The 24,479-nt window shown below is 40.5% G+C and overlaps 1 protein-coding gene across 1 annotated transcript in view; it reads left to right on the top strand.

Moving 5' to 3' along the window:
- GRB14 (growth factor receptor bound protein 14) overlaps positions 1 to 21,861 on the top strand; it is a gene marked incomplete at its 5' end in the record, with an annotated part of 130,160 nt that extends 108,299 nt beyond the window's left edge. Inside the window, 6 exons of the mRNA XM_019553543.1 lie at positions 6,020 to 6,100; positions 8,640 to 8,756; positions 8,848 to 8,917; positions 9,020 to 9,107; positions 15,132 to 15,225; positions 21,145 to 21,861. Coding sequence (XP_019409088.1) covers positions 6,020 to 6,100; positions 8,640 to 8,756; positions 8,848 to 8,917; positions 9,020 to 9,107; positions 15,132 to 15,225; positions 21,145 to 21,291 — 597 coding nt within the window. The remainder of the gene's footprint in view (positions 1 to 6,019; positions 6,101 to 8,639; positions 8,757 to 8,847; positions 8,918 to 9,019; positions 9,108 to 15,131; positions 15,226 to 21,144) is intronic.
- Between the last annotated feature and the right edge of the window lie 2,618 nt (positions 21,862 to 24,479).

The following is a 24,479-nucleotide window of genomic DNA, read 5'->3' on the forward strand; positions in this document are numbered from 1 at the left end:
CCCACGTGCACACAGACACTGATACTGCATGGCTGTCAGTTCTGGTTCCTGCCATATCTGTAACAGCCCGGGAGTGGGGCCAGCCTGATGCTTGACCAGAGCAGACACATGTGACCAAAGCTAGTGTGCCTCCCTGCAAGGGGCGGGGGGGAGTGATGGAGGCCTCCTGAGGCACCTGGGATGCCAGTGGACTGTGATCCAAGTTGAGCTGGGAGGGGATCTGGTACAGAAGTTTAATAGACTGGCCTAACCTAAATCAATTTAAATCTGATACTATATCCATCCAAGTCCATCTTAAACCAGGTTCCACCATTTTTTAAACCAGTCTGTATGCTGAACTTCTGTTCTGTTACAGGTTTAGACTGGTTTTCAGTCACTTATACCAGTTCCTGTGTAATGCCTGTACCTAGTCCAAGAGTTTAGCTTTAAGCATATGAGTAGTTCTGTTAAAATCAGGGAGGTTGCCCACATGAATAAGTTATGCTTTGAACGGTGGAGCTTGTAAGAGTGGGAATGAAGCTTTAACATACATTATTTCTGTTTAAATATAATGTATATAACTATAATCATAGTTAGGGAGGAATAAAGGTAAAATATCAGACTTTTCCATAAAAATATTTGGCTGGCAGTCACGTGTCTAGGATCCAGAGTTATTAATGTTTGGCTTGCTTCTGCCCCAGGTGCTATTATGTAACCAGCCCTGCCCATAATTCAGAAACTTAGTTGAGCATCCAGGAGGATGTCTTTCAGTGACCAAAGAGAAGTAGTTAACTCTGTTAGTCTGAACTTAGACAGAAGGCAGGGCATTGAGGTACCTTATTCAGAGAAATATGAGCTTTTGTAGGCAATAGCATAATTTGTCAGATACTTTGAATGGAATTGCAGAGAGCAGGGGTGCTAAATAGAAAGGAATAAAGTTGTTTAAATACAAAGATAGGGAAAGGGGAGGGAGGTAAGAGAGGCACTGCTGAGAAAGGACAAGGTGGGTAGGAGAGATCAAAAGGTTTGAACAAAGCAGTTAACCTACTGAGGGATGTAAATGTTATAAAAGTTAGCCAAAGTAATGGGATGAGAATCCATAGTCTCTTTTGAGGCTGAACTTAATACAATCCAGTCTGTGGAGGATTTCTTCTTCTACAATTTTGTGTTGAAGTCAGGTTTTAAATTCCTGTTGTGTACGAAAAGCTACTCTAAGGTCAGTGATGGAATGTCCAGGGACTTTAAAGTGTTCTGCCACAGGCTTTTCTGTCTTTCTGTAAATGGTGTCAGATCAGTGTCCATTCATTCTTTCACATAGGGATTACCCCATGTGTCCCATGTAGACAGTCACTGTTGGTAGTCTCTTGATTTGAGGATGATCTCTACTGTGGTTTATTGATGGCTCTTGAGGTGACTTGAGACTAATCCTTAAGCTGGAGATCCATCTGCATAAGTTACAGGTCTTTCTGCAAGAGAGTCAGCTGCAGGGTGGGATTCCTCTTCTTTTCTTTCCTCTGCTCTCTCTTCTTTGCTTCAAGGACAGGACATTTTACCTTGAAACATGCTGCCACTTGGTTGAGACTGCGGCTGTGGCACTGTTGGGGTTAGTTGGCTGCCAGCTTCTCCCAACTTTTCATGTCAGCATCCATTTTCTTGAGGTATGCCTTCAAATTGTCCTCGTAGCATTTCCTCTGGTCACCATAAGCTCTCAGGCCATTACTAAGCTGGAAGTAGAGCACTTGTTTTGACAGTCAAGTCAGGCATCTGCACATAATGTCCAGTGGAGTAAAGTTGGTGCTTGAAGAATCACTGACTCAATGATGGTAACACAGGCTTTAGCAGGGATCCTGGTGTTTGTATGGTGATCTTCCCATTTATATGGAGGATTTTTTTTAAGTATCATTGATGATACCTCTCCAAACTCTTGAGAGATGATGGTAGGTCACCCACATTTCATATCCATGGAGGAGGGCGGGGGGATAATGACTGTATTTGTAGACCTGGATCTTGGAGATCACGATGGATAAAGACATGCCAAACAATTGTCCAAAGGAGGCACTTGCATACCAAATCCTATACTGGATCTCTTTATCAATGGACACTCTGTGAGAGAGGTGGCTACTGAGGTAGGAAAAGTGCTCAACTACCTGTAGGGTCTTTCCCTCAATGGTAATTTGGGGAGGGGGATTGCATTCATGGCCTGGGGCAGGCTAATAGAACACTTTAGTCTTCTTGATGTTGAGAGAGAGACCCAAAATTCAGGAGGCTTCTCTGAAGATATCCAGTACTACCTGGAGGTTTTCCTCACTATGCAAGAATGATACAATCCTTGGTGAAGGTCAAGGATGGTTGTTCTGAGTACTTTGGCCTTTTAGAAAAAATGTCCCAGGTAGAAAAACCCTCCATCCCTTTGGTACTCGGTGTCAATTCCAGAAGGAAGGCGGTCCTTAATGAGAACCAGGATAATTGTCAAAAAATGGAGAAAAGGGTTGCGATGATGACTCATCTTTGCTTGACATCAGTTTGGATAAGAAATTGATCTGTCTCCAATCTGTTACAAAGAACGGTCACAGTTGTCTGATCATGGAGAAGCCTCAGGAACTTAATATACCTTTTGGGACATTCAAATCTGGCCAGTACTTTTCACAAGGCTTTGCAATTGATGGAATCAAAGACCTTAGTAAGGTCAATGAAGGCCATATACAAGTCCTGATGGTTGTTCCAGATACATTTCTTGGATCTGGTGAGCAACAAAGATCATGTCAATTGCCCCATAGGATGGTCTGAAAATACATTGAGATTCAGCAGGACTTCCTCAGCAAAAGGTAAAATATGTTTCAGGAGGATGCAGGAGAAAATTTTCCCAGCTGTGGAAAGGAGTGTGATACCTCAACAGTTCCCACACAGACTTATCTCCTTTCTTGAAGATAGTCATGATGTTGGTATTCCTTAGGTCAATGAGAATGTTGTCGTTGTTCCAGATTTGCAGAATAAATTTGTAACATTTCCAAACCAGTTCTTTGCCACCAAACTTACAGATTTCAGCAGGTATGCCATCTGATCCAGTAGCCTTGTTGTTCTTGGTTTCCTTGATGGCACACCACACTCCTTCTATGATAGGAGGGTTGGTGAGGGATCCCCTTTCAGGGTTTTGGGGGATGAACTCAATGGTGGTATCCATTATGGTCAACTCACAGTTCAGGAATGCCTCAAAGAGCTCTTTCCATCTAGCTTAGATAGATTTGTCATCTTTGAGGAGCGCCGAGCCATCCTGCAATCACAGAAAAGTAGGACTGTGGGAAGTTGGGCCATGGATGGCTTTCATTGCCTGGCAAAAGTTATGTATGTCTTGGTTGACAGCATAGAACTGGATCTCTTTGGCTTTATCTTGCCACCACTGATTTTTGATTTTCTGGACACTACTTTGAGCTTCAGCTTTGAGGAACTGATGCATCTCCTTCTGTTTAGATAAGGTGTCATCTTGCCAAGCAGAATAAGCCTTTCTCTTCCAGTAAAGGAAGGCTTGGATCTCTGTGTCACTCTCATCAAAGCAGTCTTGGTGTTGACAGATGGTATAGCCAATGGATTCAGCACAGGCCATATGGATGGTGGTCTTAAACCCCTTCCAGAGTTCTTAAATATTACCTTCATTTGCAGACAGGGCAGAGAGCTTTTCATGGAAACACTGTTGGAGATCCTTACAGACCTTTTGATGTTGACAGTTCTTCACATTGCTTTTGGCTGTTTTTGGTGTTTTGGAGCAAACCAAATGTTCATAATAGACCTGATAAGACTATATTCTGTCCAGCAGTCATCAATTCCCTGCATGGGTTGTGTGATATAGACATGCATTCAATCATGAGCCCTAACAGTAACATAGTCAAGGAGGTGCCAGTGCTTAAAGTGAAAGTGTCTCCAGGTGATCTTGTTTTTGTCATTCTGTCTGAAGATGGTGTTCATGATGACAATACCATGCTCTGTGCATTGGCTCAGGAGAAAGATAATGTTGGAGTTGGCTTTCACTATTCCTTCCTTCCCAGGGATGCCACTGGAGTGTTCCAGGTCGTGTCTGACTGGTGTTGAAATAAAAGGAACATTATAAGCAGGTGATGGATATATGATATTGATAGAGGATAATCTGTGCTGTTTGGTCCAGAGTTGATGTGGTCTTTGAGAGTAGGAGGGCACAGCTGGCATCAGGGTCCATTGCAAGGTCTGGTAGTTTGGTGAGAATAGGTACTGTATTGCTGAAGAGATGTCACTGGGGGGCCTGCTGTAAGCCAGGACAGCCTTGTCCCACAAGGCTTCCTTGAGATGGCCCGGATTTTTTTAGGAAGTGTTGGAGGTCATTACTGATGTATCCACAGTGTGCAAGATGAGGGTTGTAGGTGACAACCAGAGGGATTCTCATTTGTATTTGTATTACTGTAGGTCAGAGCAGGGTCCAAGTCTGGCTCTTCTGATCTGAGCTGTGGTTTTGGAATTGTATTGTAAGTGCAGGAATCTTTGCTCTGGACACCTAAGGTGTACATCCCGATTGATGGGATTGGAGCAGACGTAGTTGTAATGCAGAGCTTGACTTTAGATGGTGATGTGCTTAGGATAAAAGCTGGTGGTCTGAAGATAGCTGTGGCAGTTGAGTGGTTTCTGATAAAATATGGTGAAGTGACCATTGCAGTATTTCACAGTGGTGTCCAAGAAATATATAGCTTGTGTGGAATATTCAAAAGTTCCTCTACACTTTACACTTCGGCTGCTATTAATGTGTTAATCATGACATAAATAGCAAGGGATACCCAGGTACCCAATTTAAGGTGTCATAAAATGGCAAATCAGCCATAAAAAGTTCTAGGTATAATGTAGAACATTTTTTGGATAGTGTGTGTATCATGTAAAATTGAACATGTGGCATGTCTACATGTAGGCTCTCCAGGTCTGATGTCCAACAATTAACTGGTTGTTGGCATCAGCCTTGAACAGCTCCAGTCTCCAACCTGTGTGCCAATAACAGGTACCAACCCCCAGGGCAGTCAGGTTCTTCAGCTGGGCCTGGGACTGCTCTGTGGGGACAGGTTGGGGAGAGGGAGGGGAAGGGGAAGCTGAAACTCCTGGCAGGTGGAGCCAAAGGGCCAGAGCTGCTGGGTGTAAGGTTTAAAGTCCTAGTTGGGGGGAAGCCCTTTCACTTTTCCCACCAGGGCTTAGAATCGTTTGGTTGTCGGCCCCAGCCCAGATAGCTCTGTGTCTTGAACCAAATTTGGGCCTGCCCAGGCCAGGGCCAAAATCAGCTGTTAGATGACCTGGACGTTCCTGGTAAACCTGATCTGTTACTGTCAGGGGTTGGGGCCGATAGTCAGCTGATTGTTGGCCCCAGCCCCAGGACAGTCCTGCGTCATGCTGAGATGTGGGCATCCAACTTTCAGCTTGCTGGTGTAGGGGATCATGATCCCTAGATCCCCCTGCACTAGCAAATAGAATGGGCAAGATTGCGGTCTGATCCCTGATTCTACAATCTCACCATTCTATGATCCATGCATGTGTGGCATAGCAGGAGGTGCAGTTGCTGGGACTGTGGATCAGATCCCATGGCGCTTTTAACCTGACTATGTGCCAGAGGTCCAGGAGTTAGTTTGATCAAGTTAAGAAGAATGGGCCATAAGTAGTTTTACAGATAGCAAAAAATAATGTAAATGTGCTGTTTAAAATAAAGTTTTCCTCACTGTTTATTTCTTCTAATCCAGCTTTTTATTTAAAAAGAAAAGCAGCGCAAGTGATAGTTTGTGAATTGAGAGTAACATTTTCATTTAAGTTTTGTAGTTAAATTCTCTTTAAACATAACGTTAAAAATTGTTTGCCCAAGTTATATTTCAAAAACAAAGATTCCAATTGTGTGTGCCAGCAGCAGGCTATTTTAACTAATACAATTAATTGGCAAAAACTTAACAAGTAAAATATTTTGTCTCAAATGCAGGAACTCCTGTATTCTCCCTATCTAACATTTTTAACTTGTACTACTTAACATATGACTCTCTGTTTTTTTTAGTATGGGATGCAGCTATATCAGAATTACATGCACCCGTATCAAGGCAGAAGTGGCTTCAATTCTCTGAATATATCTCCTACGGTATGTACTGAAATAACTCACTGAGTTAATTTACTTTAATACAGTGGTGGAAGTGTCTGTTTCAAGTACCTGATCCTGAAAACATTTGTGCCCATGCTTAATTTAAAAGCCTATGCGTGCTTGTTGTCTTTATGAACTATGTAGTCAGGTTCCTCCCCTTATACTGCAGCCAGAAGTGGAGGCAGTTATTTTTGGTTTCTTCTCCAGCTTTCCCTTCTGTTTTGGTATCAAGATGAGCATTGTTCAGTGGAGAGGCTAACCTTAAAGCTTAATCAATACCAGTATTAAGTAATGTACCATTTATACAAAATTGTGACATTGGTAAAATCAGTGCATCAGGCGGTCCTGAATAAAGACAAAAATAAATATTCAAATTGAGACTGAATATGCAAATCATTTTTAGTATATGATGCAGTTAAATTTTGCAGAGTCCTGAATAATTCACAGTGATCTGAACCACATATCCTACACTTTCCTATAGCTGTGCATCTTACTTTGTTCTTGTTTGAAAAATTATTAGCAGGCTTTAATTCATTGACTAGATTCTTGGCTCAGAATATCACCCCAGGATCAGAAATCACTTAGTAACAATTTATCTAGTAATTACTGTGAACGTGTGTCACAGACCCATCTGCGAGATTACCCAGAGCCTCGAGTTTCTTCCTGCTGTCCTGCTGCTTGTACCAAGGAACAGACCAAGGTTTGCCCTGAAATAATTCCTCATCTTCACGAGCCTTAGCTCCACTGCCCTTATATCTGACCTCAGGGCTGCAGCAGGGGAATCTCTGCAGCTCTAAGTGGATTCTCCTTGTGCTGTGAAAGAAATTTTGGGTCTCCCTTTTGGTAGAATGAGTTAGCCTGGATTATCACTTGGCCAGAGATCACTCTTTACTATAGTAAAGAGACAAAACAACAAAAGGGCTTATTATATAGAAAAAAAGGATTCCGTAAGAAGAACTTAGCACAAGCTTGCAAGTGAAACAGAAAAACCAGGAAAGTTTTGTACCCTCTCATCAGACTATCATCTAATCCTTCAGAAATCAGCTTTCCCGCTGATCCTGCCAGCCCTGGCTGTGGGGAACTGGACTTCTCCAAAGCCCAGGAAAATCTAAAGACCGCAGCCACCTCACAGGTAGCCCTTAAAATATCTCCAATCCAGTCCCCTCTCCCTTTCATCAGCAAAGTCCCAATTCCTCATGAGTCCCAGAATTTTCTGGAAATTTATTTCTTGCTAGGGACCCTTAGCATTCCTCTACCTAATGGGCTGTTTTACTTACAGCTTTGTAGTTGTTTTTCCGACTACAAGCAGACAAAAACTTGGGTGACTGTTCTGTCAGTGGCCCCTTCTCTTTATGATTGGGAGTAGTAGTTGTCCTCGTCCCGGAACACAATGGCAACAGATATTTAATGGTTTCACTGGCAACAGATATTTAATGGTTTCACTAAGGATGCATTCCTCATTTCGTTTCGCTAAACCATGTTCAAAATCATAAAGGTTATCTACAGTGTAACATAATCCATACAGAGATGAAAGCGACATACGCTGATGTAGCATAACATGGGTTTTTTCAACAAGACTCCACATACATACCAGCACTTCAAACCCGAGAAAAAACTGTATGACACTCCATGACTTGGTGGGGTTTGTGACTATGTTGTTTGCAGAAGCCCCTTCCATCTGTTAGCGTTGACTGCTGACATGCTATGTATTTTTGAGCACTCTTCCATTTCTTTCTGTTTCTGTTCAAGAAATGTAGGTGTGGTTGTAACTAAAGAAGGAAGGAAACTTTTTAAGGCAAGAGATTTTTTTATTAGTAGGCTTTAATTGCACAGGGAAATTTTCTTTTGTTTTCATGTCCCTTCAATTTACAGAAAGGTAGCTGTTTTCATTTATTTCTATCTCGGTGCCTAGTGCCTTGAATAGTGTTTGGGATAGAGTCTTTAGTATCTTTGAGTCTTTCTTGTACATAAATCCATATTTACTCCAGAACTGGAAATGTCGATAACCATTATTTTCCTGTTTACAAACCTGACCTATAAATATTTTTACAAGAATTGGCACCTAGTGTGCTACTGTGTCAGTGCTGTTTCATAACAGCCAGGAATTGAACAGAAAACACTCAAGCAGATCTTACAAGCGTGCAAATTAACATTATGGAATCTCCCTTAGCAGATCTGTAGAAAGTTTAGAAGTTTAGGTTGTGGACCCTATTGTAAATGTACATGCTTCAACTACTTATCAGTATTGGAAGAATTCAAATGGTGGTGTATAAAAAAACAAACCCAAAAACCAAAGAGTCCCACCTTATTTTCCTTTCTGACCAAGCCTTAAAATTGAGGTCAAAATAACTAGAACTGTGAATGTTGTTGCCCAAATCAAAGTAAGTTTTCTTATAGAACAATTTTAAAAAATGACTGCTTCAACTATACTACTTCCTGTGAGAATCACAGCTTTAAAACATGTGCGTGTGGCGGGGGGGAGGGAGGTCAGGGGTGCGTGGTAAGGAAAAAACATTGAATTCTTTTTTCTTCATTGCAGAGAAGTTTTTCAGAAAATTCTCTAGTCGCAATGGACTTTTCTGGACGCAGAAGCAGAGTTATAGAAAATCCAACAGAAGCACTTTCTGTTGCGGTTGAAGAAGGGTTAGCATGGCGGGTATGAAGACTTTCATTTTTTGAAAGCATTTCATCTATTATTGCTTAAAAAAAAAAGCTTGAAACCATGTTTTGTTTTCTTTTCAACTCAGAGAAAAGGGTGTTTACGACTCAATGCACACGGTAGCCCTTCTGCCTCTCAAACTGCCACACCAAATATTGGTATGTGTGAATTAATGTGCAGCCCCAGGAGAGATACAGTGATGTGTGTGATATAACAATATTGTGAAAACAAAGATCATTAAACATTTATTATTTCTCCAGCTATACACAGATCACAGCCATGGTTTCACCATAAGATCTCAAGGGATGAAGCTCAGCGACTTATTTTGCAGCAAGGGCTTATAGATGGGTAGGTGGATTTACTTTACTTTCTGGGACATGGTTACGATCAGAAAAGTACCCATAGGAATAGCACTTGTGAACTCAAGAGTTATCTGCATAATGGAAATAAACATGCTCATTGTGTTGTGTTGGCAATGAGCTGAATTCTGGTTTTGCTTTAGGAATGAAATAGCCACCTCAGACTTTCACCCTCTAGTTGGATGGACTGCTGCTCAGAAAAAATCAGCGGGTGCTCTTTATTGGCACAGTAGCTTCTGTGCGCACTGCCCATTGCATGATCAGAACCAAAACCCTGACTCTGGTATCTCTTACTCATAGTAGCATGATGTCAGAGAATACCTCTTAGCTTTCATGTGCAGTGTTAAGTTTGTTAAGGCTAGGATTCTGAAAATACATTTTGGCTTGCGAAGTGAGCAGAAATGACATGGAAGTCATTGCTAGTAAGTACATTCTTGAACTTTAGGATGCTTTGCTCTTCCAATGATAATTGCTAATTTCAAAGCTAGAATTTTTTGCTATATTTTAAATATTTTCTCAGAAAAATTACCAAGCTAGTGTATAACTTATTTCATATTTTTTCCAACCTTTATATTTTATCACTTCCAAATTTTCTGTCTTGCACACTGTGGCAATTTTTGTTTGAGTTTTGTTTGAGTTTAGGTCTTCCTCAGTTCCATAAATATCCTGGTTAATTTCCCCCTCCCCGCTCTTGATATTGTATTAGCTGGTCCTCCAGATAGGAGCCATTACTATTCACTGAACCCATTACATTGGGCCTCCACTTGAAATCCTTTTACTTTGATTAGCCTAGTGATGCTGGAATGCTTTTTTCTATATCTGTCAAAAAAAGGCTGTGCAAAATAGTCATCTCAGGGAATTGAAAATATTTCAACTGTGGTGCTCTGAACCTCAACCAGCCCTAAAAACAAGAACCCTTACCTCCCCACTTTTAATTCTCTTTTCCACAATGATATTCCAGTTCGTTTAAGAAAGGGAAATCTGATTTGTATTACTGCACCTATCGGGTAGTGTTTCTGAAGTATTCCCATCTCTAGGGCTCATAATACTGTTCCATAGTCAGTTGAAAGAACCAAAATACACAGTCCATTTTTAAAAGCAAAAACAAATAAAAGCCATTGAACAAGAGCACACAATCTGGGAAAGTCAGTACCTTGCTAACGTTATATATATAATGCTAGTTAGTATATGATACTACTGGGTCTACACAGAAATGTCCACTGTGGTTTGTTGGAATTGATTTTGTTAAATAGGCTGTGAATTGAATTGACAGAACTGAATTGAATTGAATTGAAAATTTATATACGTAAGATGGTGACAGCATAGATATGCCTACCCAAATGGCAAAGAAAATAGTAGTAATAATTGGCACAAAAGTCTTTTGTAGATGCATATATTACAAAATGCAACAAATGTTTCTTTTCTTTTTTTGGTGGGCTGAAAGAACTAATTCTTTCAGAATAAATTTTGGACAAGATTGATGAGATTTTCTGTCTGTATTGGACAAAAATCTGCATTATTTGTTCAAAGCCTTTACTAATAGGTACCATTTAAAAGGGGGTAGAGGGTCAACTCCAAGGCATTAGGCCCGCTATGCGATACAAACAGATTATGGGCTTGTGGACTAAAATGGGCTCATTCTGGTTTATAAAAGAGAGACCTAAAAGTGCTTGTAGGTAAAGGAATTGCAGGAGACTAGTAATAATTCTATCATTTGAAAAACCAGCTGAACCTAATTGCAGATAGTAACAATTTTTAAGCATTTGAAAGAAATGTTGCTTTGTTTTGGATCTGCAATACGTTTTAGTAACAATATCGTCTTTAATGAGGGGCAGAAGTTTATACTGCCAGATTGTGACATTGATATTTGATCTTCAGTAGCTATTTAAAGGCTTTTAAATTGATAAATGGCTGACAGCTAGGATAGAACAGTGGTAGGCTTCTTTTGGGTGGATGGCGTAATATCATGGACAAAGAGGCCAGGTCAAAGTGCAACTATTCAAGCAGGCAGCATCTTGCAAATCTAGGGTTATTTGGACTGTGACACCTGAATTAAGTGCAGGAATTAATGTTTTAAAACAGAAGAGTACACAGTAAAGAAAAGAATAAGCACTACAAACTCCTAAAACTTCCACAATAAAAGTTTTGGATTTGAAGAAATCATGACCCAGAAGTGGATAATGCATGGGAAATATAGAAACAAGGTTAGAAAGTGATTTAACAAATTAAAAAAAGACTACTGTAATAAAGAATGGGGCCCAAAGAACAGAAACAAAGATGAAATGAGCAGACCTTACAATGGATTTTAAAACAAACCAGTGAATGTGAACATCTTAGCTAAATGAGTCCTGATTCAGAAAGACACATGATGGTGAGCTGTTTTAATTGGAGCAGCTGTCCAGCAGCCACTCTAACTCCACTCCTACCACCTCCTACCATGTATATAGGCAGTTTGTGTTGCCCATGCATTCTTTAGAAGTCTTGCTCCTGTTGCAGTAGTTCTGCATCATTCTTTTCTGGTACCACCATCACTTCAGGGCTCTCCCGTGAGTCTTCCCGCCTGCTGTTCTGGAGTCTCCCTCCCAACGCTCCCACTTTCTCCAGGAAACCTCTCATCATTCTGCCTCTCTGGGCCAGAACTCAGGGTTGACGTTTGTCTTCCCTCCTAAAACATTTCCAAGGATTCTGCCTTTCCCCTGAGAGTTTACTACTGGACTTGGGAACCACAAAAATTGCCTGGTGGCTTGTAGGTTTGCCACCATCCCTCTTCCCTCCTGCAGCCCCACTTCAGGGGCATTCCATTCACTCCCCACTCTTTGTTTTAGAGACAGAAGCAATGTCTGCTTTGGCTTTCATGTGCAGATCATCCTGTTCAGTAGCCTCTGCAGTGCTCTTGGGCTTCCTTCTCTAAGCTGCCTATTTTAAATCTTGGCTAAACTTATTATAGAGTTGTTCAAGAGTAGTAATGCCCAGAACTACATCCATATCCTCCATCTCCATTTGCTACTTATTCTACTTATCTACTTATTCACAAAGTCATTCAATTTGTTCATAGTTTTAGTATAACTTGCACCCTCCCATTTTCAAATAATCTGGAATCTCTTGTGGTAGGTCTTGAGAGTGACCTCTGGAAGGTGCGTAACACAGCTTTTCCTAAAGGACTGCAATCTGAAGATTCTTCAACCTTCAGCAAATTCAAGACAGGCAGGAAGTTACATTTATAATATGGGCTTCTTGAAAATCCAGTAGGTGGCATGTTACAGACTGTGCTAGAGAGGGAGTACAAGACATGGTGATGATTAATTTGGACATTAATACTTCTTGGGCTAGAAACTTATTATGGAAACTTGCAAAATGTTGCACTCAAACAATACAAAAGTTTGTCTTTTTTTCCAGGCCAGTTTGCCCATGTTAACATTTGAAATATACCAGGGGGTGACTGCTCTGAAATCTTCCTTGTTTGGTCTTGGAAAGGGTGAAGAGGTGATACTTAGACCACTAGATGGTGTGGAAGAGCTTACTAAAAGAGTCTGAATATGTTTAAAACATTGGGTCATTACTTTTGCTTGGTGTGTGTCTAAAGTGGCCAGTAATTAGGTTTTCCATTTATAATAAACTGATGAGGGTTCTGGATTAATTTGGTGAATTTTCATATGCATTTTATTGGAAGTGTTAATGTTCAGGGATGCCAGATGACATAGCCTCACTTTTTAATGCTATTTTAAAAGTATAGTAGAATCCAGATTACTCATATCTAGGTAGATCACATCTTGTTTAATTTGCAGCAGGTAGCTGAAGTGAGAACTAACTATTCATCTATTTGCTATGGCTTTTACTTCAAAGGGTGTGACTTTTCTGATCAGCTGGAGCTCAGCAGTGACTCTTCGGAGCTGATTGGAGAAGCTGTGTCCTTTGAAACAACACCCCTAGCAAACAAATTCAGCTTCAGCATGTCTGCTCAGCTATTTGCTACAACCCTTGTGGGTTTGTGAGCGCTTATCTTTGTAGAATTAAGGCAAGAAGGTGTTCTCTTAGCTCTCGCCCTGCTTTTCTTCATACTCCTGAAATGTTTTCCCCTGCCTGTATTTGTTTGGAATGAGAGAGATGAGGTGGTGGGGGAGGGAGAATAGATCCAGGGTCGAGCTTCCAGCTGTCCTTGTCCTTGCACATGGATAGGATAGATAAGTAGCTAGTTCTTATCCTGTTGGAGATGAAAGAGGCTTCTCAGCCATGTTCTCTGGGGAATGAGTTCTCCAATCATTTCTTTCCTTTTCCCTTTCTTTATCCTCCCACAGTTTTCTTGCTTTTAGTTTTGTATGGCCTATTCACTTCCTATTGTTCCCTTGGTAAGTACAAACATTCAAAAAGCTGGAGCCTGAATTGAATCAATCTTTGTGAGTTAGTCTAACCTGCTTAGATTTAACTGGTAAGTAAGTGAATAGACACTCATTTTTGATTCCAGAAATACAGACGCACACCTGCAGTGGCTCAGGCCGGAAGCCGGGGGGCGGAGGGGCACTACAGCGAGCCCTTCCTTCCCTTCCACAGTGGCGGAGGGAAGCTAAGATGAGGGAGGGGGCATGGCCAGGCCCCAACAGGCCTTGGTCTGATTGAGTAGGGGTTTAAACCCCGACATGGCTTGCAGGGACCCCAGCCAGGGTGTGCTGGTAAAGCGGAGTGGGGGGGAAAGGAAGCAGCCCTTGCCAGGCATTTTTTTGAGGGGGGAGGGGGCATGGCCAGACCCCAGCTGGCACTGAAGGGTCAAGCAGGGACAGCATGGCCAGACCCCCTGCTTCTGGTCCCATGGCAGGGGAGGAAGAGGAGGAGGAGGAGAGCCTTGCCCACCACAGTGGCTTCCTGACAGCCTAGCCTAGCCTGGGTGCAGGGAGCTGGGCTGATGTATTGGTGCACCTCTAGACAGAACTTTTGTGTCCTCAGCACATACTGCAGCTCCAGGGCTGAGGATTAACTGAATCAGTGAAGATAGTGGCAGTCTCTTTTTGGCCTCCATCCTTTCTCCATAAAAGATCTTCTTTTTAGCATTATAGCAGAAACCTTCCAACTGCAGTATTCAGGAAAACAGCTGTCACCTAAAACTGCCTAGAAAATCCCAGAATAGGGTGCAGCTAAGATGGTCTTATTTGAGCTCTGCCATAAAGCTAATAGACTGCAGCTTAATCCTAACTAGGAGATTTTACTGCTATGTAGATCTTAGTATTTATATATATTTGACAGCTATAAAACCAATATAGTTCTGTAAACTTTCCATTAAGATGACCATTAATTTTGCAAATGGGCATATGTTCCTGCTGTCTTATATCCAGTATTAGCAACATATGTGGGTTGGGATCTCCAGAGGACCTCTGGATTTAGTTACCCAAACTCTAAGGAAGTCAGTGGGAGGAGAGTATGTAACACAATTGAATTATTTTGCTTGGGCTGAAGTACTTTTTAAGGTAAATTGGCATATGTCACTCTACTGGTGATTGCTGCCTTTCTGTTAAAAATATGAGCTTTTACAGTGCAATCCAGATTTCCTATGTAAAAAACCATGACCGTCAGTTGTTGGTACTTTAATCCTGTATAATTTATGGCTTGGGCAGCTGTCAAGATCTAAGACAAAACTTCATAAAAAAGTATAAACTCTTAGATATGCTTTTCTGTCTGAAGATACACACCTTGACATTGACATCCGTAGCTGTTTAAGTTAACAGCTACAGTATCAGTCATTCTGTAGATTTATATTTTTTTTCACAAAAAAGACCATGTTTAAAGTGTAATAAAATGGAGAGGGATAATACATTAAAGCTTGTAGATCAGTGATCCAATCTCAAAGTAATAATGATTACTTTTTAATATAAATTTTAGGTACAAAATTGTTTAAATGAATGATTTTGCTGTTTGTTTATATTATGTTTTACAATGATTTTCCATAGTTTTTGTTCTAAATCTACCCAAAAAGAACTACATTTGACATGAGCTTGCTTTGAAAATGTGTAATTTCTCTTCCTAGGGTTTTTTTGGTACGGGATAGCCAAAGTAATCCCAAAGCATTTGTATTGTCATTGAGCCATGGATTAAAAATAAAGCACTTTCAAATTGTACATGTAAGTAACACTTCTTAATTACGTATATATTATTGAAAAGACATAATATTAATGAAAAGACATCATCTTAATTGGGTATATACTTGGAAAAAATACTGTTTGCTGATACATGATAAATACTGGTACTGTATTATTAGATGCATTAAAAATTAATATATAGCACCAAACATTTTTGGAGTTTTCCCATTTGGTTGTAACTTTTGGCAGATATTGTTTAGTTTCTGTCTGAGCTCTCCTAACACAAAAACAAGTCTGTTTTTCAGATGTAACAGAAGCAGCCCTTATAGCACAAAAATAATACTGCAGTACTCCAACAGAACACACACAACTTTTTGTTTTCCTTTTTGTTTGATGAATCTCCTTTGGTTAGAAACTTGTGGCACACATGTTAATATTTCCTCCATACATGGTGCTTTCACACAGGGCCCAATAGTTTTCTTTCTGGACCTTGTCTCCTGCTTTCTGTTACTGTTCTTCCATGTACCAGGGCCAGTACATTGCATGGGGATGCTCAGTTTTCATCTGTGGGGATTCGCATTTTTTGGTAAAATTGATTGCATCTTTTTTTTTAGTCCAGTTACCTGTGTTTAGCTTTGAATTGCCAAGTTAATTTACTCGAGTATGGTCACATTTCTATTGACTTTTCATTGAAAATGGTTTCTCAAGCATAAGCATTAGATGGCTATATGGTTATCCCATCCATTATATACTGACTGCGGAGGCAATTTAAAAATACCTGTATTTTATTTCCTTCTGGTTTTCTGCTCACACATGCTGGCATTGTCTGATTTAACCCTAGCTATCTGCCTTTGCTCCTTCCCCTTCTCTCTCCACTAAAGAGTCTCCTCTGTAGTCTGTTTTCTACCCGTCTTCTCAGTTATAATTAGCCTCCTCCAGTCGCTGTTTTCAAGGTATTCTTCAAATCCTAGATAGAATTGACGGACTGAGAGATTTCTCCAGATGCTGTCCTTCCTTACTTGCTGACCAGTCAGAGGTTTCAGTGGTTCTAGGGAGAAACTTCAAAGGCCCATCATTTTTTACATCTGTGTTCTTGAAGTCAGTGTCACAGAAGCCTCCCCTTTTGCTGTAGAATAGAGCTGAAACAGTATAGTAGATTTCAGGAAATCTTGTTTAGTATTTGAATAAGAGTCTATAACCCCATAATTTTTTTTTCTAAACCATCCATACCTCCTAATACAGCAAGGTTGAGAAAGAAGTGCCTGCAGTTTTGCCTAGATAGAGCTGCCAAAATGCTGGCCTGCAGCTTGCATTTGACATTCAAGAGGTTAAATTACAGTTCATTGGGCTTGTTAGTATGAATGCCAGACCTGCTGCTTTGGAATGGCTTTGGAACCCAGAAATACTCAATCCTCACACTCCTTTGCCTGTTGCCAGATCTAGGATCTTTAGTCACCACTAGTGGCATAAATCAGTGGCAGGGGGAAAGGAGGACAAATGGCAGTGGCGTTTACCCGCAGGCTTCCAGAGCTACTCCAACATGGCAACCATGGCAGCTGCACTGACAAACTGTCACCTTGGGACCAGAGATTGGTAGTCTAGCCTGCCAGGAGCCCTGCAGTTTGGATCCACCCCATAGGGCCAAGCAAGTTAGACAGCCCTGGCTTAGATGCATGTAGTACAAGGATCTCTGGCTCAAAGATTCCAGAGACAGCCTAGCCCCAGAGTCCTTTGCTCTGTCAGCATCAGAGTTCTTACGGGATTACATTATGTTTCCTGCAGTATGAATCCCTAAGGATAGAGCAATAGCACCTTCATTATCTCTAGTTGTTACCTGTCTGTTCCTTAGGTCATATGCCAAATGGCCTTTTGATGTCCATGCAAATTCCTCCAGGAACATAGACCTAGTTTCTTTAATAGTAGCTGCAGCTGGAAGATCCTGGTATCCTCTTCTAAAAATTCCCCTTCCCTCTGACCCAGATAAGACCATCTTTTTCCTTTCAATCCAGTCACTGCTAACACTCCTCAGTAGATTGCTTTTTCAAATGAAGCACTACAAAATTACAAGCGATACTCTTCAGTCACATAGCTGTTGAAGTCCTGCAGTGGGATCTTTGGTGAAGGAAAAAGAAATATCTGCTTTGTATCATTCACAGTCCACAGACACAGGTCATCTTGTGCTTGGGGAAGATCTGGAAGACCTTCTCATACTCATTGATATAATTTTGGAGAACGAGGAATGCTTGTCTACATCACTTTGATCCAAACAGAGCCCCAAAAAGGAAAAGTAAGAAAAGGCAATGCAATTTTATCATATGTGAGAATCATTAGGAAAAATAGTGTAATGCGAACAGTTTAATCGAGAGAGAGAGAGAGCGTATCAGGAAATGGAAGAGAGCCTCATTAAAATTGTAACAGGCCCAATAGGACAGTGTTCTAAAATTATCATCAGTTCCAAATATTGATTTTTTTTTTTCCTTACACCTACACTAAAAGTGCTGTTTTTACTGGAGGATATTGATCCCAGTGGACAGCGGTGGCAATGAAAGACTCTGTTGAAAGTTCTCTTAAACATGTGTTTATTTTAATCCTGAAGGATGATGCCATGTCAAATTGCCTGACTGGCTGTATGCTACACTTCTGTCCAAAAAGAATCTGAAAAGCATTGATAAATAGAATTTAAAAATATTTTAAATAATTGCTGAGCCAGTTTCTCCATTCATTAAATGCATAGGAAGAAGGATGACGTTTTATATATTTTGGTTTACAAACAGGGATTAATAATCATAGAAAAGAGAGGTCTTTTGAACATCAAGATATATTGTCCTTTCAGGCTATTTCTTTACCTCACCTCTTTCTAGGAATTAGAAACTCAAAAAATTCTTTGATACCATTAACCCAGTTTCTGCTGATCAGGTAGGTCAGAGGGCCCTGACAGACGTGAAAAAGGTACTGTATCGGAAGAGGAAGTGCATTAGTTTGACCTGGCTCCCCAGCATCTGTATCAATTGGACACTTCAGCAGGACTTTTTGGTGCTTTTGTCTAAAGCTCGTTAAATCAGCTATTAGATAAAACAGCCAAAAAGCCCTGTTGAAGCACACGATCTATACAAACGTTGGGCGAGCCAGGTCAAACTAACGCAATGCCTCTTCTGGGCATGTGCTATGGTTAATGCAGGGGTGTGCTGAGCTGAAAGTAAAAGACTGTTTGTTTTCACATCTGAGCAGCCAGAGATTTTAATACAGATGCTTTAGTCCAACAAAGGACTTGGAGAGTTTTGCCAAGCTTTAGATAAGTTGAATTTAAATCTGTTTAAATACTTCTGGGAGTCTTGCCTGCATACCCAAGAAAATGTACTGAAGATGTCCTTTATTTATAGTGTTAGGGTGATGTTGTAGTTGTGATGGTCCAGGAATTACTGGTATACAACAGGCAAGGGTTTCTTAGGTTGATATTTTCTTCTGGACCAACTCCATAGTTTGGATAGAGTTAGACAAGCTTTCAAATGCAAAACATTCTTCATTAGTTCTGAGGAGAGAAAGCTTCAATTTAGAGAGTAGTATTTCTCTAATTTCAGCCATGTTTCAGTCTAACTTCTCCAGAATTGGAAGTTGGAATAGAATATTGTCTAAGACCATTTCTTAGATGGGTATCACTATGAAAATGTTAGAGCACCTTACCATAATACAAAATATAATAAATCCTGTGTAGCAATACCAATTAATCACTGTTTTATCTATTGTTTTGTTTCTGTTTTGGGGTATGGGCTTTTTTTTTTGTATTTTTTACAAGGTTAATAGCTATTTTTGTTTCCAGGTTGAGATACTGAGGTAAAAGTATAGCTATCCTCAGACATTCATCTTCTGTTGAAGGTACCATCAGTCAGAATAGCAGCCCTAATGACTTGTAAAATATGTTATGCTCTGAACAGTGTGGACCATACAAGTTCCTTATTAGCCTGCAAAAACCTTCATGGTTCTCTTCAGAAAATTGTTTGTCATTGTGCAGTTCAGTTCAAGGCAAATATAGATTTGAAACTATTAACAAAAACCATGTCAAAACTTAATTTTCAGTCAACAGATATCTCCAGTTTCAGCCCTGGGAATGCTTTCAGGCTGTTGGCAGAATAGATGAATTATAGTTCATCTTCATACCTCTTGTTCAAAAAGAAAGTATTTTCAAGCCCCACATTTCCACCCTGCTTTCCCCCCTACACACACACACACACACACACACACACACACACACACACACACACACACAATTTCTAAACTCCCAAAGTGTGCCTGGGACTGGTGAAAATCTGAAAATAAGGAGCTTACACCAACTGAGGTGCTGCAAGAGCACCTCAGGAATGCCACAGTGCAGCGTGGTAGCAGCCAGGTAAAACTGCCCTGCCTGCTCCTGTTGCATGAGGACTTGAATCAATGTGGGACAGTCCTACCCACACGCTTTCCTTTCCAGGAAAAGTGTAGAAGGGCCTGGAATGGCAGTACAAGGCAGCTCCCACCTGCTTCAGGCTCATCAGAGATCCCTAATGAAGCACTACCTTGCACAGGTGCCACAGCCTTTCCCAAGCATATGGGGCACTTTTACCTGGAGGTAGCAGAACCAGTTGAGAAGCACTGGAGTAAGATAAGGCAACACCAACAGTGGTTCTTAACAGCAGGTGCCACTACACTAAAAAAAGTGGTGGAGGGGTGCCCTAATCCTGAAAAGGTTGAAAACCACTGGATTAGACGTTTCCCACAGACTTAGTACAATGGGTTGGAAAGTGCCAGACCCATTGTGTTTATGGTGAAATTAAGATTTTAGGTGTGCAGTAAGTCACAACATGCCATGCATCCAACCAATTTATGCCATGATGAAACAGCAAATCTGCTACAAAGGTGTTCTACATGTAATGATGCCTGCTTTTTGTCAGCATCAGGACTGGGACAGGTCTGGGACCCAGGCCTGCCCAGCCCAGTCTTCAGAGATTGGACTGGGGGAGCCCCAAGTCTTGAACTGGATCCAGGGCTGCCTCAGGCGATGCCAACAATCATTTGCAATCATTATGCCCCATTCCAGAAATGAAACATCCTATCTGGCACAGACAAATGTATGACTTTTGGAGATGAGGCATAATGTTTCGTAGATCCAAATCATTATATTAATGTCTGCCAGGAGCCAAAGTCACAACCAGAACAAGACTTGTTATGAAAAAAGTTTGCTACAGGTAAGAAAGCTAATTGTACTTACTTCCAGAGGATGGTTATATTTTCCCCATGCAATAGCATGCTTTTACTATTTTAGGATGTTCTTTTGTGCACTGTTTTCCATTACCCTTAAATTGTCTTTTTTCCTGCTTTCGTTAACTGATTGATATTTCAGTTAATGTGTTAGTATCAGGAAGGTTCAGTTATTTGGAATAAAAATCTGAGCATATTCCATTAGGCAAAGTTACTATAGCTTCAAAATTAATTGTGTGATACAAAGTGTGGGAATGTTCATTTTTAATCATTTCAAATTGGAAATGGTGACCATAAAAGATGGAAAGTCAATCAAAGTAACCTTGCTGTGGATATTTTCCAGTTGGCCTTCCCAGCCCATGCACTTACTCTTCTACTCTAGGCAAAGGGAGCCAGAGCAGCAGGATTCTTTTCTCTCTCCGTTTCTCTTCCTCCTGCACAGAAGAATGTATTTCTAAGCTGTCATGGTTCTGGTAAAAAGCAGTAGGAAAGTTTCTGCCTGACAGCGTCCTCTGTATCTTTTCCTTTTTACTAGTCACTTCTGAATTTCCTATGAATGAACATTACTTTTATCCTCTTATCTCACAAACAATGCATCACAGAGAAGTGTGATTATCTAAACAAAGAATGTATCAAATGGCCTTATTTCATTAAATATTGGTAATGTGCATAATCTGAATTTCTGATAAATGCTATAGCTTATGATCACTTTGTTTTCCTTCTTTGCAGTTGGAAGATGATGGGAAGCAATTCTATACGCTGGATGATGGCCATACCAGATTTACAGATCTTATCCAGCTAGTGGAGTTCTACCAGCTCAATAAGGGAGTACTGCCTTGCAAGTTAAAACACTATTGTGCTCAAATTGCTCTTTAACCAAAGCATCAGTTGATTCACCAACAGATGAAAAGAAGAGGGAGATGCTAGAATGTATTCCCCCCCCAGGGCAAATATTTTGGTGCAAGGTGAAAAAGTCTTTACACTGAAATGTTTGTAAATTTTAGCTGCAAGGGAAACCTCATATGCTTCATAGCTAAGTACTTTGGATTGTAATTATCCATCACAGGATAACTTTCAGTAAACGGTGAATTTAAGAACAAAGGTATAATTGTATAGTGTAGCAGCCTTGGAATTCCCCTTTTGAATGACAACAAAAACTATTTTAAATATTGTGTAACTTTATTTACAAAAATAATATTGAAGGGTGCCTCGGTGGTGGTAGTTTTCAAAATTATTAAATGCTTTTGGAAATGTTTCGCACAGAATTTCTATTCAGCTGGTTGGGATCTGACACACTTTGGGTGAAAAAAGTAGAAGTTGGATTGCACGTAACTTGTAAATAAAATAAAAACTATTTTACCTTATATTTTTGAATGCTACTTTGGCTTTATCACATTCAAAACTAAAATTATTCTGAATTAATCAATTAAAATAACTTGGAATATATTAACTGACTGGATCAGTTGTTTTACAAATATTACTATAACTGGCACAATAGCGTTCTAGATTTTTCTCCTTGTGACCAGCATTGTGTGTTTAGAGCTAGTGTGTCATTTTTTGAGTGGAGGAGGGGTGATGCATATGAACTATGCCAACCTGGTAATATATATTATGTTGTGTGGATAAAATCTCTACTTACACACATTGATTACTCCAGGATCATGATTTGAAATTGGTATTTAGGATGGAGAAGAGAATTCTGCATGCTATCAAATTAGTAATTTTTTTAGATGAAAGTCTCAGACAGTTGGCTATAATTAGCATAAAGCTTACAATTAGAAAGCAGCTAGTTCAAATCGGTCCCTTTCCAAAAGACCTTTAATTGGCCATTTAGCATCTACAGCTATGAGAAAAAATGACTTTTAGACACTTACCCAAACTTCCACCTCCCTTTTTCATGTGAATAGGTTTCCAAAATCACTAGATTGAATGAATAGCATTCCATAATACGAACTGAAGATGAAATTCATTTTGCTCATCTGGAAATACATTTTTAAACTCTTTTTATCCTAAATAAATTCAACCGTTATAAACATTAACATAGTTTTATAAATATCCTCCATGTTTAATTGCAGGAAAAAGAGAAAAACACTTCAAGTTGCTTTTGTGTTGTTTAATTGGTATTTAGCTATATATATGTACATGGGGCACAACATGGCATGGCCTCAGGATTTGGAATTTGATAAAGAGAAATGTTTCAGTCTCCACCATGATCTCAAGCAGATGATGACTACAACTTGCCATCTGACACATGAAATGTCTCCTACTACACGATGTACATCGCTGTGCTGTGTGCATGGCTGTGGGGGGCAGCAGAAAACTTGAAATGTGCTATAAGTCCATTTCACGGTGGGAACATTCTCATTTTAAAAATTAAATTGTTGGCATGTGTGCCCTCAGTGGAAGAGTTGCCCAGTAGTAAAAATGAAACCTTTCTCTTGGACCCCTGAAGAGATTGGAGGAGAAATGTAGATTCCAGAGTATAGGAAGTTTGGATTGCCAGCTTCACTTCAACTTCATCTGTAGCAGAAGAGTCAAATGATGGTCAGTTCCTAACTTTACACAAATGTTAGGTCTTTTGAAAATGATAGTGAAGTTCACTGGCACACTTGTGTGAACATTTTTAATGCTTTTAAGGGGGAATGTATCTAGGACATCTATATTTTCTAACATGTTGCTGCTTTTAGTTGAGACTTTTCTGATTAGATTGCCAAAAGCAGAAATTATATAATGAAATTCTCTTGAAAATGTGAAATTTTATTTTCAGATCTGTATTTCACACTTTTATTTTAAGCGTGTTAGTAAAATCTGAGTTGATATTTAAATGATTCACTTGATAACTCTTAACATTTTAATGGTAGAATAACCTGAAAATGCAAGTAAGTGAAAGATGAACATGTAAAATCTCCTCATGTTCTGAAATGCACTTAAATGTACCAGGGTTTAGAGGTGGTTGATAAATGATTTACAAGCTCCCTACTGACAGCCTGTATCTTGATGACAGCTTTTAAGGAGGCATGGAATGCCTTTGTGATGGGGTCTCATGGTAAACCTCTTGAGTTCTTTGAGATATAACTAGCTTTTCTTAAAAGCTGCTGATGGTCAGATTATGTTCAGGGAATTACTGAATGCTATGTAATCAGAGACACCTGCCTCATTTACAATAAGATGTGCAACAATGCTGAAGGGAGGCTAAAAGAAGAGCAAGGACAATTTTATGGTTTAGACCAGGGCTGTCCACCTTCTGAGCAGAGGGAACCACACACTACATGAGCAACAGACAGTCCTGCTACCTGCCATGTGGGCAACGTAGCCGTCCCCCACTGCCATGCAAACAGCATGGGCAGCCCAGCTCCCTCCCAGTTCTGTGTTGTGGTAGGGCAACCAGCCTCCCAACCCTCTATGTACAAAAGGTTGGGTCCTAGTTGCATGTATTGCACAGGAAGGGCAGCCTGGTCCTTTTCCCTGTTGCTGCATGTGTTACCTAGTTTCCCTTCCTGGGACCCCTCCAAACAGCCTACTCCTGGGGATAGGGGCAGGAAATGCAAAATAGAGGATGGAAGGGGAGCCCAGAACATCAGCATGAGCAATAAGGGGAAGTGGCAGCCGGGTGGGAGCCTGCAGACTGCATATTGCCCCCTGCAGGCCACCTGTTTGACAGCCCTGATTAAAACAACTGATTGTCACCCAGGATGTGCTCACTGGCTACCTTCATAAATGATACTGCAGAAGCCACGCTAATGTTTGCCTGACAGCTGTAGCCACTAAGGATGTGTCCACATCACTTCCTCTGGGAAGCGGGTGTGCCTTCAAGAAGTAAGCCCCACACATTCGCTCCTGCTCCTTGTCTGCTTAGGCTTGCAGATTTACAGAGTTATATGGCTGGATAGAGTCCAGAGTGTGCGTCATGGCTGTAGTATGCTCAGGTATATGCCAGGGAGTGACCTCCGTGCCATGGGGAGCCACCTACTATACAAATTTGTGGGCCCAGATGCATGAAGAGCAGGTGAGGTAGTCAGGGCTTGTATCTCAGTGGTGTGCATGGTTTTGCTTAGGAGGCAGTG

This window comes from Crocodylus porosus, unplaced genomic scaffold (genome assembly GCF_001723895.1).
Source record: "Crocodylus porosus isolate Cpor-Errol unplaced genomic scaffold, CroPor_comp1, whole genome shotgun sequence".
Classification (NCBI taxonomy): Eukaryota; Metazoa; Chordata; order Crocodylia; family Crocodylidae; genus Crocodylus; species Crocodylus porosus.